This window comes from Podarcis bocagei, assembly GCF_964188305.1.
Source record: "Podarcis bocagei genome assembly, chromosome: 1".
In the NCBI taxonomy this organism is placed as follows: Eukaryota; Metazoa; Chordata; class Lepidosauria; order Squamata; family Lacertidae; genus Podarcis; species Podarcis bocagei.
This window is the reverse complement of record NC_138125.1, coordinates 76,588,610-76,607,173: the sequence shown is the minus strand read 5'-3', so window position 1 is coordinate 76,607,173 and position 18,564 is coordinate 76,588,610. Positions and strand designations below refer to the sequence as shown.

Genomic DNA, 18,564 nt, shown 5'->3' with positions numbered 1-18,564 from the left:
ACAGGCAAGTACACCTCTGAGACTCTTCTGGTTGGCTGGCCTCCCAATCCACTAAGCTCTGCCCATTGTTGCTCAGCAATGAGACTACGATAATTAAGGTCTTTTAGAAGTGGCAAGAGATGTTCCCAGTGGTGCCTGTCTGTCAGTAGTCTGTCACTAGCTAAAGTTTTTGAGAAGAACCCCATGCACAGTCCACAGCCCATGCACAGTCCATCGCTATAATCAATCCCAGGTGTTACTAGGGCTAGCAGTAATTTTGCAACCCCTATCCAGAAGGGGCTATCAACTAGCCCATGAAAGGCAAAAACTTGTGCCCTGATATTAATGTTGAGTGGTTTGTTTGACTGGTAGAGCTATGATCCAGTCAATTCTCATCAATGCATGCCACCTTTGTATCTTGCTCAGAGTTTTAATTACTTTGAGAGAAGACATTTGTCCTGCTCCATTGCAGAGATACTTTGCAGTCCCCGTCCCCCCTGTTCAGATACCCATTACAGGAAGGCAAAACTCAAATTGCCATTTGATGCTGTTAGGTCATCTCCAGACTGTAGGTACTTTGCAGAGGTTCAAGCAGTTTGGACAGTTAAAAGTGGGTGGAATCATTCTGGCCTCATCTGCACTAAACCTTTAAAGCTGCCACAATAAACGCGTGTGTCAGAGCTGCTTGAAGATCCTAGCTCACAGAGGATCACGCTAGCCAGCGATCATTAAGTAAAAGTCTTTATTGAATTGCAGTTTCCATTCTCACGCTGCTGCGCGCAACTCTACGTCTAGTAGCTAGATCGGCGAAGCTCCGTCTGAGTCTCCGCCCCTTGTGCACCAACTTAATATCCTAGCCCTGCTCCACCTTTTCCGCCTGACTGTCCTCCTCTGGGTCCCTCTACCCCCCGGGGTTTCTTCCTTCCTGGATTCTTCTGACGCTGACCCGGACCCTCCTGCCTCCTTGCGCCGGGCTTTAGGACCTGGTTCCCTTTCCGGGCTGCTTACTGCGCCGCCTTCCTCTGCATTTGAACTTGGCGCGCGCGCCCAACCTTCCACTTTCCTCTTAACCGTTTCTTCGCTCCCCGATGGAGGTGTGGCCACTCCTGACTCATGCCCTCCCTCCTGTGGTGAGCTGCCAGCGCTTGCCCCCTGGCTCCCTTCTTCTTCCCTGCTCCCTGGCGGTGACGCTGGTCCCGATTTCCAACTGCTCTCCCCTGAGTCCCCTCTGGCTCTATCTTCCTGGGGTGCCCCCCTAGACTCCCCCCTTGCCCTGGCCACTGGTGCTCCTTTCTGTGAATCCTCTGATTCACTGGAAAGACTAGGAGATCTCGGGTCGTCGTCATCACTCATCTTTTCTTCTGCCTCCTCCCCTTCGCTCTCTGTTTCCTCCCTTGGCCTTGCCTCTGCTCCTAAATCCCTGACAGCGTGATTCCTTGCAAGCGTGGAACAAGGGTAATACGGGACTTGTAAAAGTACATTTGGTCTGTTTGCTCAGACAAGTTTTAAATGGTTGACACTGTATACGCTTACCCACAGCAAGCTGCTCATATTTTGCCTCTTTCATTTTACGGACTACTTCAGCTTCTTTCTCCAGGTGGGACATCTCTCGGAGGATTTTGCAAGCTGCCAGGGCTGCAGCTACACCTTCCTGACCCTGGGGTGGGGAAACCATGTAAAATCACATCCGAATCTTAAGAGACGATTAAAAACAATAGCATCTCCTTGAAATGCCACCTGCCCTGTTTATTTCATATTTCCCAATGACTGAGCAGTAAGCACTATTACAAGAGTGGCTAGGGAAACCCGGAGTATAAATAATAAAATAATGATGATGAAGATATTACAACCACATTGTGAATACTTCTGGAAGGGCAATCCCTTTAATCTGTTGCAGCAAAAAAAACCAAAGCATCTTAAAAACCCAGACACTTATTATCGCATAAACTCCCCTGCCCCCAATTAGATCCCACTGCATTAAATAATGAAAAAGGTGCTTGCTGAAAAGGCAAAAAGCTTGTCCAAGGTAGCATAATAAGCAGCTCAAAAATGCTTTCCTCTTGAAATGAACACTTTTAACAATTAGTGCTATTTTGGTCTAGCAGATTGGGCCTAAATTTCTGGCTAGCCTTGAAGTCCCAGGGAGGCTGTGGGCCAAGGCACATCCTTTCAACATGGGAACAAACAGGATAAGGGATTTTTGCATTGTAAACAGTGTGATATGAATGAATATGAGAATGCAGAAAAGGTCAATGGGAGAAGAGTTCGTGAGAGACAATGAGAAAAACAGCAGGTGAAGGAGGAAGGTTGCAAGTAAGGAATGTGCTCACAAGTGAGGCTTAAAAAGCATTTTTTGAGGGGAGTGGCTTTGTTGTATTTGTTTCTGCCTTAAATTTGCTCATAGTGTAAATGTGCATTCTTCTGGCCAATTCAGATTTTACATTAGAATTGCAAATGCACCCCCCCAACACACACACACACACACACACACACACACACACACACACACACAGACATACACACACACTGATTGACAACTTTCAGGCGTTTATAGAAGTGGTTTAAATCACTTAAAGATTATTTAAGTCTAACATGGGAAACACCCCAACAATCAGTGGCGTAGCGTGGGGGGTGCAGGGGGGGCGGCCGCACCGGGCGCAATATCTGGGGGTTAGGGTTAGGGTGCGCAAATCCACTGGTTAGGGGGCGCAAATTACTTGACTTGCTCTGGGTGCTGAAAACCCATGCTACGCCACTGCCAACAATTTAGGTGATTCAGCTACATTTTCCTTCTAAGTGATGTGAAAAGCAAATTTGTATTGGGGGCTTCTCACAATAAATGCTTTCCTGCCCAAAAGAAACTCGTGAAGGTGAATTCTTCAAAGGACTGTATTACTCCCATCTAGTGCTATGTGGGGTGTCGGTTTGGTTTTTTTTGCCATGCCTGAGGACCCTGCTTTAGGCAGCTTTTTAGAATGCCTGGGGGGAGTGGGGGTGGTTTTTGTTTTTAAAGAGACAGTTGCTGCCCAGAATGGACTCTCAAAGGTAGGCTCTCTGGATTCTTGGTGGGCTGGATTATTGCCCCATGCTTTCTAAGTACTATACAGGCTGTATAGCTGTTGGTTAGAGTGTGGCTATCTGCCATTTTGGAAAGGGAGGTATGGAAAGGAATAGTTGCTTTGGGTTTCCCTGGGCATGATAAAATGGCTAACAAATTTAATAAATAACAGTTCAGTGGAGACCCACCCCCTGAAAAACAGGTTGTATTCATGGTGTTAAATAGTTTTTTGTATGAGTGGAATGACTTCCGCTCGCGCAACTGAACTTCCCCCTCTCTTCTTCCCCCAATCTGCTCTGGCAGTTCCCCCAACCCTCCAGAACAGATCTGGAGACGGTGAGGGGGCAGTAAAGGAAAGTCCCATTGCACAAGCAGAAGTTTATCTGCCTACACTGAGTTGAATATCACCCTTGGACTTTAGGTTTCCCAGAATTGTAAATAGAGAATTGGCATCAATGAACATTTTGACAATGTGATGAAACAGAGGGTTTCTGTTCCTTCTGCCTCAGTAAATTTAGGCTCTCTTTGCCTGTGGTTCACGTAATGCAGGCATGTCCAAGCTCTGCGGTGGGCAACCCCTTTCAGGAGTCAATAATCCAAAAGCTATAGCACACTCTGCATACAGGCTTCCCTTTTATGAGAGGAAACAATGTGTTTATTCCTTTATGCCTTAGTTGTGGGGAAGCAGAAATGTCAGGTTTCCTGCTTGGTCCACCACAGGTTGACCCCTCCCTTTCCAGGAAGGTTTCTGATTCTTTCATCCAACCTGGTATCCAGGGATTGTGCCTGGTCCCAGATACAATGGCTTAATAGCAAATTACCCCTTTTACCCCGAAAAGGTCCGGGCATTAATTCCTAGCATCTCAATTTAAAAGGAGCTTGCTGAAAGGCCTTTGCCCGAGACCCTGGAAGGAAATAAGTCTGGTTTATTGTAAGGCAGCTCCATAGGATCAGACATCAGAAGCAAGGAAGGAGCCTCTCCAGGCAACAGTCTGCATCTGCTGTCTTGCAGTTTGTGGGCTATGGCATTAGGCAGGCAAGGTGCTTGCCAGGCCACACCTGGTACTGGTGGTCCTGCGGTTTGCATGAAGGCTGGGGTGGCACTATGGGGCATTTCCCCACTTCCCTCTCCAATGTTGATATATATTTTGTAATTGCTCCTGCTGGATGTTGTTTTATTATTGCTTTTGGATGTCGCAGCCTGCTCACAAAAATGTACAGTGGTACCTCTGGTTACGTACTTAATTCGTTCTGGAGGTCCGTACTTAACCTGAAACTGTTCTTAACCTGAAGCGCCACTTTAGCTAATGGGGCCTCCTGCTGCCACCATGCCGCCGGAGCACGATTTCTGTTCTCATCTTGAAGCAAAGTTCTTAACCTGAGGTAATATTTCTGGGTTAGCGGAGTCTGTAACCTGAAGAGTATGTAACCTGAAGCGAATGTAACCCGAGGTACCACTGTATCATAAAAGGCAGGAAATAAACAAAGCAATAATGATAGCCTCCATAGTAAAGAGTCCATTTTGGATTGCTGAAGGGGAGGTATCTAAGTTCCCTCTCCCCACCAGTATCTTCTATTTGCCCCTCCAATAAAATACAGGTAAGTAGCTAAAATAAGCATTTGAAATCTGTAGCACTGCACTATGAAGCTTACCATCGCCCAGAAGTAGTACGCCATCTTGTGCCGGTTTTGAAGTACTGCCCATAAGAATAAATCTCTCCAAGGATTTTCGCTTTTCTGATTCATATCCAAAGGGCTCGGTACCCTTTTTGCACTTATCTTATCCTAAAGGAGCAAATAACTTGTTATAATGCTGTTTATCTGGAACTTCCCTAAGTGGATCTTTCTATTTGCAGGCAAGCGTTATGATCCCAGCCATATCAAAACAATTTTCCAAAGTAGGAGAGACCTCCTGCTCTTGAGCAAACCCTTCACAAGGATCTTCTCCATGCCACAGCAATTAGCTACAGAGGGCATCAAAGCATGCTTAGAAGGATGTACAGCACACTGAACAGCCGCCATCTATTGTGATGTACCAGATCATAGTCCGAATAAGTGGAACGGCATCCCCTGTTCCATGCACTGTAATGTAGGAGAGGGGACATACCCTTTAAAATTAATTATGCTCTTCGAGTTAAGGAACATCTGGAAACATGTAGGCAACCTCTATCAATATGTTTTGAATCCTTTTAGAAAGATAATGCGTCTCTGAGTTTTCAGGCAAATTTTATGTTCCCCAATTGTCCGGATGAAACCACGGCATAGCACTTATGTCTGTACCAGTTGCAAGCCCCCAAATGGCACCTCTGTCTGTGCTGAACGCAAAACCAGAGAGCTCCCAGCTCCCTTATATAAGCCTCTTGGATTTTTTATTATTATTATTATTTTGGCAGTACCCTGAGATAATTTATTCACTGTCACTACTGAATTAAAGGCGCACTGTGTCCTGGAAACAAATGAATAGGTATGAGAACATCCTGTCTGAAAGACATTGGGCAAAGAAGCTGCAATTAGCCATATGACCCAGCTTTCTGTTATATCAGATTTTTATTTGGTTTTGGCAACAAGAGCACACTTTTCAGCAGACACTAATTAATGGTGGCTCATTAAAATTCAAGCAAGTCATCTCAAGGTCTAGCATTCAAAAGCTCGTACATAAATCAAGGCTCAACTGTTCAATCCCTTTACTGCTTCCTTTATGCTGAGAGAGAGAGAAAAGTAAGCATTTTGATGCTTACATTTCCCAGTGAAAGCACCACATCAGTATCTGATTCCTGATTTTGGATTTTATACCCTCACTACCCCATGATGTATCTTTCAATACGGTCAAACAGGAGCATTCTGATTGCATTTTTGTCCTTTGGACAATACTCTAAGCCCTGGTCCAGAAGTCACGGTGTGATATTTTATCAATACATTGAAGAGGTAGTTTGCAGTTTGCTACACCATTTTATTAAAAAATAGTTTCGGTATATGCCCTAACATAGGAAAGGAGAAATGCATAGAAATCAACAAACAATACATGTGTGTAATGTGGAATTTTCATATTTACTAAGAGCATCACATAAAAATATCCAATAGTTATCCATTACAGCCAGGCAACCGCAATCTAGGCAAAAACAATAACATTGGAGTTGCTATCTGGTGGGGAATACTGCAAACTCTAGACCAGGGATCGGGAACCTGTGCCCTTCCAGGTGGACTTTAACTCCCATCAGCCCTGGACAGCATGGCCAGGGGTCAGGGATGAAGTGAACCACCGTTTTTGAGAGCCATAGGTTGTCCTTCCCAGCCCTAGAAGGAAGAAAATTGTGAAAGTGGACAATGTCCAAGTTTCTGATGCCTCCCGCATTTTACAGGTGAAAGGCATATTGCCTTAAGGATTTCAATGACACATTCAGGCCATTTCAACAGTGATTTGACTTGTGAGCACAGCAGCTTATCATCTGTGACTTCTTGGACCTGAAAATAATGGAATTGGGTGGTATGCCAGTGGTTATATACTGGGTCCCAAAGGGCCATGCCTTGTGTTCAACACTTCCTATGTTTTTGAGAAACTTACGGCTTTCTTCTTGCTTCCAGATTTAGGGTCTTGGTAGAAACCTCTGCATGCATCGTGAAGGAAGTCCTTCAGCACCCTGGAAACCTCATGAAGAGTGAAGAGAGGGCAAGTGTCCATTGCTTCCTTGTGCTGTTGACCACTCATCCCTGCCAAGGTGAGTCTGCTTTCCTCATGTTTTTTAAGCAGAAGCGAATAGAGGAGGCACTTTGGCGAGATGCTACAGTAGAGTCTCTGAAGACGGCTGTAGGTCAGGAAGTCATACATGTTGGCCCCATTATCAATGAACAACTTGACAAATTCAGGCTTGTCATTCACCAGGGCATCCATCATCACTTCCTCTAGGTCACATGACTGAGTTTACAAGAAATGCAAAAGCAAAAAGAAATTCCATTGCAGTAGTTATTAGTGTTAGGAATTGTGACATTCTTGCCACATGCAAACCAGAGCAAGGCGGTCCATTGGACCAGACAGACAAAAACAAGGCAAAGAGAACTTTACATCCTGGCACATTTCAATCTGCCACAGCAAGCATACAACCCCTGTTAAATAGCTTCTGGACTGGACCAGTTTACTGTACAACAATTTTGCACCAAAGGAGCAATATGCAGATAATGTACTGTACTACCTTATGCCTGGTGTGCTCTGGTCCATGGGGTCATGAAGAGACGGACACAACTAAATGACTAAACAACAAAACCTTATGACTGTTCATTCATCAGGTTAAGTAGCTGACTTGCATTGCACCCTGAGAGAGCCATTACATGCTAAGAATAGAAACAATCAATATGCTTAGGATATGAGCATTTTGTCCTTCGCTGCTCAATTAGGTACTGGTCTAGACATTGCATGCACTGTGTGGACTGGTCTGCATCCCTTTGGCAAATTCCCCTGGCAGTGTTCTCTGGTAGAACCAATGGTATGAGCAGTAGCTCTCATTCATTGAGCCCACACCCTGATCCACATCCCAGGTATTAAGTGGTAAGACCAGGGCCAGATTTAGGTTTGATGAGGCCCTAAGCTACTGAAAGAAGGTTTTATTTTATTTGTTTTTATCTTATATTTTGGAAATGTTCATCCATGGTTTTTTCCTTCACATTTTTTGGGGGGCCCCAGGAGAGTGGGGCCCTAAGCTATACCTTGTTTAGCTTATACATAAATCCGGCACTGGGTGGGACACTCACTATGTGCTTTGCTCAAGGAGACTCGTCAAGGAGAGCCAGTGTGGGGTAATGGTTAAGAGTGGTGGACTTGTAATCTGGTGAACCGAGTTCACATCTCCGCTCCTCCACATGCAGCTGCTGGGTGACCTTGGGCTAGTCACACTTCTCTGAAGTCTCTCAGCCCCACTCACCTCACGGAGTGTTTGTTGTGGGGTTGGAAGGGAAAGGAGAATGTTAGCCGCTTTGAGACTCCTTCGGGTAGTGATAAAGTGGGATATCAAATCCAAACTCTTCTTCGTCGTCGTCTGGTGGCTACACAAATATCCTCTTCAGCACTAAGCAAGGACCGTTCTATTCTCCTGGAAATTTTAAAACTATGTTTCTTTGCCCTTGAAACAAATGATTTCTGCTTGGTTTCAATCCTGTTATCTCAGTTTGTCCCAGTTTTTAGGCAAGACATTGAACATTTGGTTTAATGTTCTAAATGCTTCTAAATGTTCTAAATGCTTCTAAATGGACTCTGTTGATTGGGCAGTCAAACATATATTATAAATAAATAAATAAATAAATAAATTGTGATGAAACTGAAAGAGGTCCAGGTCATAGTCTGATGACTTGCTAAAGTTTAAACAGGTCTGATCAGAGTCTGAATTAGAGACTTAAAGGAGAGCCCTACATATCCTTCATTGAGTTGCATTTTGGAAGAAAGCTGATTTCTATCACTTCTTCTGGAATAAACATTTGGGGAATTTTTATCACAGAAATGCCGGTCGAGGATGTAGTCCAGCCCTGGGATTCCCGACAGTGGAGTGCTTTGAGGATGCAATGGCATCAGATATGAACTTAGGCCCTTTTCAACTGTTCAACTTTTAGATTACTTCTTCAGGATTGGTGAAGAAGATTACTCATGGGCATAACTCAAAAACTTCATTCACCAGCAGATGCTAAAGTTACCAACTTTAGTATAAGCAACTCAAGCATGAAAAAAACAAAACAAGCCCTACCTTCCACTCAACATCTCCATTGAATATTTCACTCTTGGCTATATCCACTCTGTTCCAGGCCACAGCCAGCTTCAGCTCATCCAGGTATTCTTGGGCTTCCTGACTATGACTTTTACAGGCTACCCATAAACATAAAATAAGAATACATTAATCATGTGCCTTTAGAATGGATTAACAGGTCAGTCCTATGCATATTTACTCAGAAATAAGTCTCACAAGTTCAGTGGGGTTTGCTCTGAAGTATGTGTGCCTAGGACTGCAACCCCAAACTCTCAGTAGTTAATAAAATAAAATAAAGCTTTCCTTTGAATCCTATTTTCTGAAAGTTTCAAGGTTGGTTTGTTTGTTTAAAAAAAATGTTTTCACTACATTTAAAGCATTACAATTCAATTAACCCAACTTAACTTGGGAAATGGCACTAAACAAAGTAAATATGAAAAGTTAACCATCAATAGTCTGTCATTCATAAGCTTCTACCAGAGTGTGATTGTTTTTCATTGTCTTTCTTATTTCATATGACTCCTTTTAAAGTTTAGGGAGAGAGTAAATATTTTCCAATTTCAGTGAGCCTTTAGTCTGCAGTGGTCTTATGACTTTACTATTGTTTTATTATTTTTGAATTGTTTGAAATAGAATTGTTTTGTATATTGGTGGTTTTATCCATATTTTCCACCATTTGAGTGTCTACAGGGAAAGAAATTTATAAAGAAATTAAATGAGGTAGTACTGGATTAGGGAGCCTTCTTTTTTTAAATAGACAACATATATTAAAAACATGTTACCTTTAACCAGTGCTTTCAAAATGACTGTATCCAGTTCTTCTGAACCTTCTTGTTCAAAGTTATGCACTGTTAAAAGCTGCTGCTGGACAAGAATGCTTTGGATCTAAAGAGATAAAGCAGTTTGGTGTTTCCCACTTCCATTATAGTAAAAATGGTGAAATCCAACAAAATCATTCTCAGAGTTAGCTCACTGACATCAATGGATGTAAATTACTTAAAACCTCTGCTTTCAATGCATCTGCTCTATGACTAACACTTGATATCACCCAAAATATACAGAATACTCAGGCCTTAGTTACAAATCATTTCATTCCTTACCAAGGGATAAGAGAGTCTGAACCAAAACAAAGACCTTTGGGGGCCAGTTTTGCGCTCTCTCTCTCTCTCTCTCTCTCTCTCTCACACACACACACACACACACACACACATACACATACACACATACACACACACACACACACACACACACACACACACACACTACAAAGAAGAAGGAGAATCTATATATGAATGGTTGAGGGAGAGGAGACTGAGAAGAGATGTAATAGCCATATTCAAATATCTAAAGGGCTGTCACATGGAAGATGGAGCAAGCTTGTTTCCTCCTGCTCTGGAGGCTGGGACCTCAACCAGTGGATTCTAGTTATAAGAAAGGAGATTCCAACCAGGGCCATCTTACCCATAGGCGCTAAGGGTACAAGGCACCCGGGCGCCGGGCTCTCAGGTGTGCCAGACTGAGAGTCTGGGGCCCGAGAATTGAGTCCAGGGAAGAGCTCGCCAGTCGGTCAGAGTTCTGTGGCGGGCTCTCTATTGTGGGCTCTGCACTGCGAGTTGGGGGGTGACTGAGCCAGCGAGATGCTGAGGCGGCCGGCTGGCTCCGCCCTCCTGCGTGCCTGGGACTGGGCAACCTGGGAGTGGGCGCCAGGAAGATCTTTGCACCCCGGCGCCACATATGCTTAAGACAGCCCTGATTCCAACTAAACAACAGGAAGAATGTTCTGACTGTAAGAGCTGTTTGATAATGAAACAGACTTCCACGAAAGGTGATGGACTTCCTTGAAGGTTTTCAAGTTGAGTGTGGATGGCCATCTGTCATGTTTAGGTTACAGTAGTTGAGACTGCTGCATTGCATGGAGTTGGATTAGATCACCCTCAAGGTCCCTTCCAACTCTACAGTTTTATGATCAAGCACTTGTATACAAAATCCTTAGTATTACAAAATGAAAAGGGAAAGAGAAGTACGGGGGTGGGGGGTTGGTCTCATTTAAGAAAGATTAAGGAGGTGAAAGAATGGTTGAAGTTTAGAAATGCCCAGGATGGTTGACAATAGAGTGGATAGGTGTTTACTGCAAACTGCTCATAGTCTGTAAATGCATTTGATGACTACAAAATACCAAGAAGTCAATTTACCACCGCAGTCCACTGAAGAATGTCTGTCCCCAAGAAATCCTCTGTGGGGAATTTCTCTTTTAACTGTTTTTCTACCACCTGTGGCACAATTAAGTGTGGCTCATTCATAAGTGCAGCTAAGATGTCAGCGATGCCACCAGATCCAGCCAAGATGAGCCAGGGGGCAGAATTTTCCAGTCCCCTGCAAATTCGCTGTTAAAAAAACAATAAAAATGATGAGACCATACATGTTCAAATAACATGAAAATGCAATGTTATGCAAAGTTACTTTGCACAAACAAGCCCAGTTAGTTGTATGTATAGGACTGCTGCCTAAAGTGACATTCTCAGAAATAACTGAACCCCTATGTTGCATTTTGTTATCTAGATTGCTATCTTTGCAAAAGGTTTGTTGAATTAGCCTGATAGTGACCCCAGTAAGGTTACGATTCTTAGACTAGACTGTGGCCCATTTCTCAAAGAAAATGTAAGAGATGGATCTTATTTTAATGAATTGTTCAATAGTGAAATCCCAGGACTCTTCAATCGAAAAGCTTTTTTTCTTTTTCAGTAGCTGGACAAGCACATGTGCTGAAGTGGTTTTGCATTCATAAAAAAATGTTGTCTTTAGCCATTGTTGAATAACATTTTCCAAGAACTACCTTCATGTGAAATGACACTCCAGGGTCATGGGCATTGCTCTGGCACTGGGAGAAAATGAAAATGGTGTCAGCACTGATGAGTCTAGTAATGCAGACCCAGTTCTCCAGGGTCAGCAGTGCCACCAGGTTGCTCTTTCTGAACGACTGGCATAGCAGCAATGCCACTGACAAGGATGCCAGGCCCATGACACTGTTTTTGCCAGTGTCATTTGAATTTCCCCTTTCTGTATCACTGGCGCCACATTGTGGGGGAGAATGTAAATGGTGACAGTACATAGGAAGCTCATCTTATATCGAGTCAGATGATTGGTACGTCTAGCTGAGTACTGTCTGCCATGATTGGCAGCAGCTCCCCGGGGCTCTGGGCAGGAGTCTTTCTCAGCATTTCTTGGAGATGCCATGAACTGAATCCAGCTGGTAAGTCCAGCTGCCAGGGCCCCACATTCCTTTCAGAGTTGGGCCCAAAACAAAATTCAAAACAAATTAAAGGGCTTCCCACAGCTGTCAAGAGCAGGGGGCCATGCTGGAACTGTAAGATGAACAATAGCTGGTTTTATTTCTTGGTTTCTGTAGCACAGTTTCCAGTCTGGCATCCATCTTTGAACAACTCCCAAGAAGATGGGCCTCGAGCATGTTCTGTTCCCGCTTTTTCTCAAAAACCCCTTTGCCTTTTGGTCACTAGCTGGCAACCACATAAACATACCTTACAAGGAACTCTGGCTCATACTCAGCTATAGCCTCGTCCAGACTTCCACTTGCCCTGCTACTTCTCACCTGGGAAACCCGATCTTTACCGCTGAACTGGAGAAAACATCAGTCGGGTTTTCGGTGGATTGACATTTGCTCCGATCCAGCGCTAAAGAGCGGGTTTTCTTGGGGAAAGAGATGGCGCAAACATAAAACTTCTTGGACCTATGCTTTCTAGGCATGGAACAAGCAGAAGTGTGGGCAATCCCTGTGCTGTGTGCTGGTGGTGCCTTTGTCTGCACCAAACAGAGGTGAATCTACCTGTTGAGCCGCCTTTAGCTTTTTGGACTTCAACATTGTGTCCAACTCCTTCTCTCCTTCCTCTCTTGTTTTATTAACTATCCAGCCTACAGATAAGTTCTAGAGAACTCAAAGGCTTGCTCACTATTTTGGAACATTTGAGTTACTCCCAATAAAAGTGCGGTCCCTCTGTGACTTTTGAATCTTTTTCTGTCACTTATCAGCAAAAAAAGCAGGCTTGGAGCCATTATTTTTCTTGGTCTACATTTCGTGTCTTGCACACTGTTCGGCTAAGTGTAAGGCACCTGAATATTTGCTTAAATAGCTTCCTCTCTTATTTAAACAAGATGATTGGCTCTTTACCTCGAGTATGTTCGGTCTTCCATTCACAAGCAAGCAGAGCACAGGGATTTCAATGCTGCCTGTTCCTAGATCAATAGAGGATTAAATATTTAAGTTAATAAAATCTATGCAGTTCTATTATCTCAGCTGTTCATTTGTTTCCCCCATCTGCAAGCATATCAACCCTGCTTCTCCCCGGCAAGGACAACAACAGGCTATGGTATATTTTTTATACATAGTTAAAAGATAATGACATAGTATGGGGATATCCATTGTAAGGTTATCCTATCCTACATTCAGCCACCAGAAATTGCATTGAATGCTATTAGCCTTCTGTGCTCTTCAGACTCCTTGCTGGATATTGTTTGGATATCTTAAGGGTGTTATACTAGAGGAGGATTTTGAACTGCCAGCTCACTTGTTAAAAGCAACCAAAATAGTGATTTGTCAAAAACAGAAAAGCCCTCTGTCACCCTCTACTGACTTTTGATTATCTAAAGCCTGGGAGACGGCAATGGGAGGGGTGAAATCTCCTCAGGCTTATGTGGTCAGACTGACAAATTTGATAAGAGTAAGGGAAGGCAAATGAAAAGACAACTAATTTATTGGGAAATGGGGTCCATTTAATCTTTGCTGGGATAATAAAAGGCAAGATAATATATATATGATATCAGTAGTAGACTATTATAAATAATAATCCTATCATCTGTATTTAAGCAAATGTCCTTGTAATTGCAAGGAACCCAAGTAATAAAATAATCTAGGTCTCATCTTTCCTTTTACACATCTGCCCACCTCCGTAGCCAGTGCGCTGTTCTGAAATGTGTTTCTCGAAGGTGAGACGTAGCCTTGTAGTCCCATCCAGCTCATTCGGGTCTTTTTCATCCACCAAGATAAAATGAGAGTGGTGGTTGTCAAGAAAATATAGAGGACCTTGGGCACTGTGGTCAGATTTGTAGCTTATAAGGCTGTCATCCTAGGGAAAAGGAGAGATTGTTTTTTGTATGAAAACATTGGTCTGGTTCAAGCCTAGTGGGAAACCATGGCTTCCCACAATGTGGATGAGCTGCAGCATGCATCAGGGTCACATGCTCACCCCTCTTCTCTATTGAGTGCCAGAGTAAAAGATTAGAAGCATCTCCTACAGTTTTCAACAAACCACAGTTCCCTATGACAACTGAACACAGAGACCTGCGGCTTGTTTAAATTGTAGCTTGTGCAGAAACCAGAACCACGGTTAGCTCCTCGCTTGTTCTCACTAACTAGAGTTTAAACAAACCACAGTTCCCTGAGTTGTCTGGTCTGAGGAAGGAGGTCTAACGGGCACTTCTGCATGTGTTCAGCTGCATGTGTTTAGGAGCTCCTGTGCGCAGAGGCGGAGCAGCCTGCTCCAGTACACATCGGAGGGGGAGTGGCGTGTGTCCTGGGGGGTGCGCCGCCTACGGGGTGTGTGGCGCGAGTCCCAGGGGGTGCATAGCGAGTGGTGCGCAACCTGGGAGGTGCCAATTGGGGGTCGGCATTTTGTGTGCCCCCCCTTTGGAATAGCACCCGGGGCAGATTGCCCTCCGCCTCGGAACACCCCTGCCTGTGCAATCAGGAACGTGCATTACCAGGGTTGTGGCTCATGCAGGCTTCAAAGCACATTCACCAGATAGTACAGTATAGGAAGGACAGGAGTTTGCATTCTCTGTTCAGGTATAAAGCTGTAAAGTCTTACTATTAACGCTCAAAAACCCATGATGTTTGTGTGCGCACGCTATATAAATATATGTGCATGCATGGCAGTAAAATGAAAATCTATCCAACAAACCCTGAGAACTGATTTGTGACTTAGGGAGTCTGCACAGCACTATTCTGCCACCTGGTCAATGGGACCCAAGGGTTACAATTGTTTTCAGGCAAAACTTCTACATCCTTTCTCTGTTTTCCTCGGCGGAAAATATACCTTGGCATTATCCAGAAGTTCTCTGTGGCGAATTTTCCCCAGTGAAGTTATTCCTATCGCAACCACTTTTACTGTGGAGGAAGTACTTGCCAGCATGTGATCCCGAACCGCTTGCCCTATATGTTTTGTTATTCCAACACGCAAGGCACTGGTAAAGATCCATGCACCTGAAACAAAATTTTACAAGCGTAAGATGTTAAGGGCTTCCCAAACTTGGGTATTCAGGTTTTTGGATGACAATTCCCATCATGGTCCTGCTAGCTAGGGTTGAATTTTGGCAAAGTTCAAATCTCAGCTCAAATGCTCCGATGCCAGCACCATCCTACATTCCCTCTAAACTGACCTTAAACAATCTGTTAAGAATGGCTTGTGTTGGTGACATGCATGCTGCCAGGCTCACAAATCTGGGATGACAAATAAGTATATTCCAGGTTAACCTGCAGTTCAAACACCCCCCCCCCCTTACACCAGGATGTACCCTCTCTTTCAATGGTTATTTCTCTATAGCTCAGGAGCAAAACATTGGATTAAATATATGCTTAAAAACAAGGGGAGCTGTGACTCAAACAAATGATACTACTTATGCTTGAATCATGCCATGTTGATAATCTGATGTTGACTCATTCACATGGCCTAGTTTTCAGAAAGATTTATCATATTGAATAAACAGGGGTAGAACTCTTTTGATAAAAAGCTGAGCCACTATTAACATGCAGAACTTTTAGGAAATTTCCCCCTTATTAAGTAGGAATCATATTTGACAGGGATGTAAACAACTACTTTCCCATTTCACGGTGTGGAACCGACCAGTGCTTTGCGCAGCCTTCACCAGTCCTTTTCTGAAGGTGTCACGCAGCCAAGGTTTCATCTGAAAGTTCTCTTCTTCTCCTACTAAAGAGACAACCAGGTTGGGAGCAGGAAGGTTCCACTTGTTAATCATGACGTCAAATATAACTCCAGGGTGGATGGCACATGGCACCTTAATAAACTGTAACCAAGAAAGGGGCATTCAGAAAAGAGGTGAGCGCCACAGGGAACTCTAGAAGTCAAGTCAAAAGCCGCTCTGCCTTTCACATGCTTTGGGCTAGCTCAAGATAGTTTACTGCCAAAAGCAGAACAGAAAATGACCCAGAAAATGGCTGGGAGATCCTTCAGTGGAGGAACAGCTGTGTCCTGTTGCTTGCTCCTACCAGAGCAGAAGGTGGAGGGCAACTTTTCCCATCCCTCCCCAAGTGTTTTCCCTTTGGTGTCTCTCCCATTGACATGAATGAGGGGGAGTGGATGACTGTGCCAGCTCCAGGTCTGGAGTAGTTTTTTGCCTTTGCGGGGGGCATGTTGGGACATCCAAGGCCTCCCCTAATCTGCCCTTAGCATACCCCATTTTTGAACCAATTTCCTATGGTGTTTCACCAGCAGAATAGCACCAGTAGCTTTCTGTTATCATGTGATGGGTGGGCTTTGCCCATAGACTATGCCTGCAGAACTCCCTCTCTACCCATGGAGAAGGCAGTCCCCTGAGTAGATTCATTAGGCAGTAAAAACCCATCAGATGTAGCAGGGGTGACTACTAAGCAACTATGTATAAGATCAAGATCAAGGTGCACACCTGCTGAAAGGTAAATGTCCTGACTTAAATGTTTTGTGAATCACAGGCTCATTGTATCTGAGATCACTGGTTTTTGTTTTGTTTTGTTTTTAGGTATGTGAATTGTTTCAAATGTGTTTTTAGAGCTTCTTCGCAGAGTTGATCCCATATCTTGAATGTTAGCACAAAGTACAAAAATATACAAAGGATGAAAGAAATAAGATTTTTAGAGTAAAAATAGTAGAATTCCCATCTTAAAAGACCTTCATGTCCCCCCCCCAGTGAGAGGTTTTGTGCTACCTTTCCACGTTTCTTTCCAGAAGCCATGAAGTCGATTTCTCCTGTGCAATATGGCAATTCCCTTTGAAAAGCTCCTTCTTTCTCATTATTGTGCAGTTTTGCTTGTGAGTGCTCCTTTGGGACCACTGAGGGATCATCAGCCTGACTGGCTTCCCTGAAGTAAGATAATTAAAAGATGAGTGACTTCAATGATGGGGCTTTATAACAAAAGTGTAATGGAATTTCATCCAAAGTCATATTTTTAAAAATGTGAATGTAATCGTGATGGCTCAAGTTCACTATTTTAGGAGCATTTACATGGCTATATATAAAGTGCATACATGATCTAATGCATTTTATGTTATATATGTGCATCTGAATTCGTATGTATGCATGGCTGAAGAACAAAAGACACTTTTAAACCATACTTGCTGCCTTTTTCTTAATTCTTTAAGATCGTCACAAATGAACTTACACTTTACCACTTAAGTCCATGTTATCATTTGAGATGCTTTCTCTTCTTCTAAAGGCTTGGAGAACAATATTCTGGGCAGGGGAGAGAAAAGAAGTCAAGCTATATTTAGTTTACAGCATTCTAGTTACTAATATTTCACAGTAACATTATTGAAAAAAGAAACCAGTTAAGAGGTCTCCTACGACAATCGGCTTATTGAGCAGTCATCCTGATTTGCTTACACAAAGCTTATCTGGAGGTTGTAGCCAATCTTTATTGAGTATCCATTCTAATTTGTTTGTGGGGAGATTATCCAGCAATGAGCATTCATCCTGATTTGTTTGTGAGTGTTTTTTCTTCATTTTCCCATTAGTCATGTTTATCCCACACTTTTCAGTGGATTCTCCTGTCGTTTTCCGCACTGATTCTTTTTCCGAAGTAGGTGTTTTGCAATTAGGGTGACAGAGCACTTCAATTTGAATTGTTCAAACCTTAATTTAAAGTATGTGCTTTAATCCCTCCTGCAAAAGAGTGATAGTCTGGAGGTACCCAGAAGAGGAGACTGCATGTTTAAAGGCAATCCTTTGCAGCTGTTGCTCAAGACAGCACTACCTCCAGCCAGAGGGAGGTGGCAAGCGAGTCACAAACAAAGCGTAATAGAAACACTTTTAAAGTGGGAGTCAGAGAAAGGGAGAGAGATGACAGAATATGAAATATTGTAAATAGGACTTTTTTCAGCTGGAACTCACTGGAACTCAGTTCTGGCACCCTTCATGTGGGCACCATTATAAGAGAACAAGGGAGGTGTTCATAGTGAATTTCGGCACCTCTTTTTTCTGGAAAAATAGCACTGATTGTAAGTGGTGTGTGTATGTGTGTGCATGCTGCCAGTCCCTCGCTCAAGATCTGATGAGAGGTAATGGATTTAGTTCTCTGTTGGAGTGCTTAAGCTGTGCCCTCACTTGAGCTCCACATGCATATTTATAAATAAGCTCAAACATTACAAAATTTCCAGAAGCCACTAGTGGCCTCCTTCCAAAGAAAACCAAACCTGGGTAAGTGCTGTGCCCCTGGAACTTCTCACAGCCCAGGGAATGAAGGGAAAGAATCATAACGATATCCTGTTTTAGACCAGAGGAACATGCATAATCTTCCAGGTTTATTTTTGTTTTATTGTGTAAGATTTTAGGAACTAGGTGTTAGAATTCCTGCTCCGTGATTGCAGTCATAGGATTGTTGTCTTTCACATGATGGGTGTATGTTTTGACTCCACAGAGTGGGAAGTCACGGAGACAGGATGTTTGTGTTACTGTGTTCCATGAAGTGGGACTATTGTCCTTTGTTCTTTCACTCTTTGCTTTCTGATGCTAGAGAGA

At 43.5% G+C, this 18,564-nt stretch overlaps 1 protein-coding gene across 1 annotated transcript in view; it reads right to left on the bottom strand.

The window, feature by feature from the left end:
• Nucleotides 1–18,564, bottom strand: part of TRPM5 (transient receptor potential cation channel subfamily M member 5) — a 51,775-nt gene that overhangs the window by 18,969 nt on the left and 14,242 nt on the right. Inside the window, exons 2-13 of the mRNA XM_081205090.1 lie at nt 17,210–17,280; nt 16,756–16,909; nt 15,678–15,858; nt 14,871–15,037; nt 13,721–13,901; nt 12,947–13,011; nt 10,956–11,147; nt 9,546–9,648; nt 8,764–8,882; nt 6,600–6,950; nt 4,691–4,822; nt 1,513–1,636 (exon numbers count right to left, since the gene is read on the bottom strand). Of these exons, the coding sequence (XP_081061216.1) occupies nt 1,513–1,636; nt 4,691–4,822; nt 6,600–6,950; nt 8,764–8,882; nt 9,546–9,648; nt 10,956–11,147; nt 12,947–13,011; nt 13,721–13,901; nt 14,871–15,037; nt 15,678–15,858; nt 16,756–16,909; nt 17,210–17,280 (1,840 nt within the window). The remainder of the gene's footprint in view (nt 1–1,512; nt 1,637–4,690; nt 4,823–6,599; nt 6,951–8,763; nt 8,883–9,545; nt 9,649–10,955; nt 11,148–12,946; nt 13,012–13,720; nt 13,902–14,870; nt 15,038–15,677; nt 15,859–16,755; nt 16,910–17,209; nt 17,281–18,564) is intronic.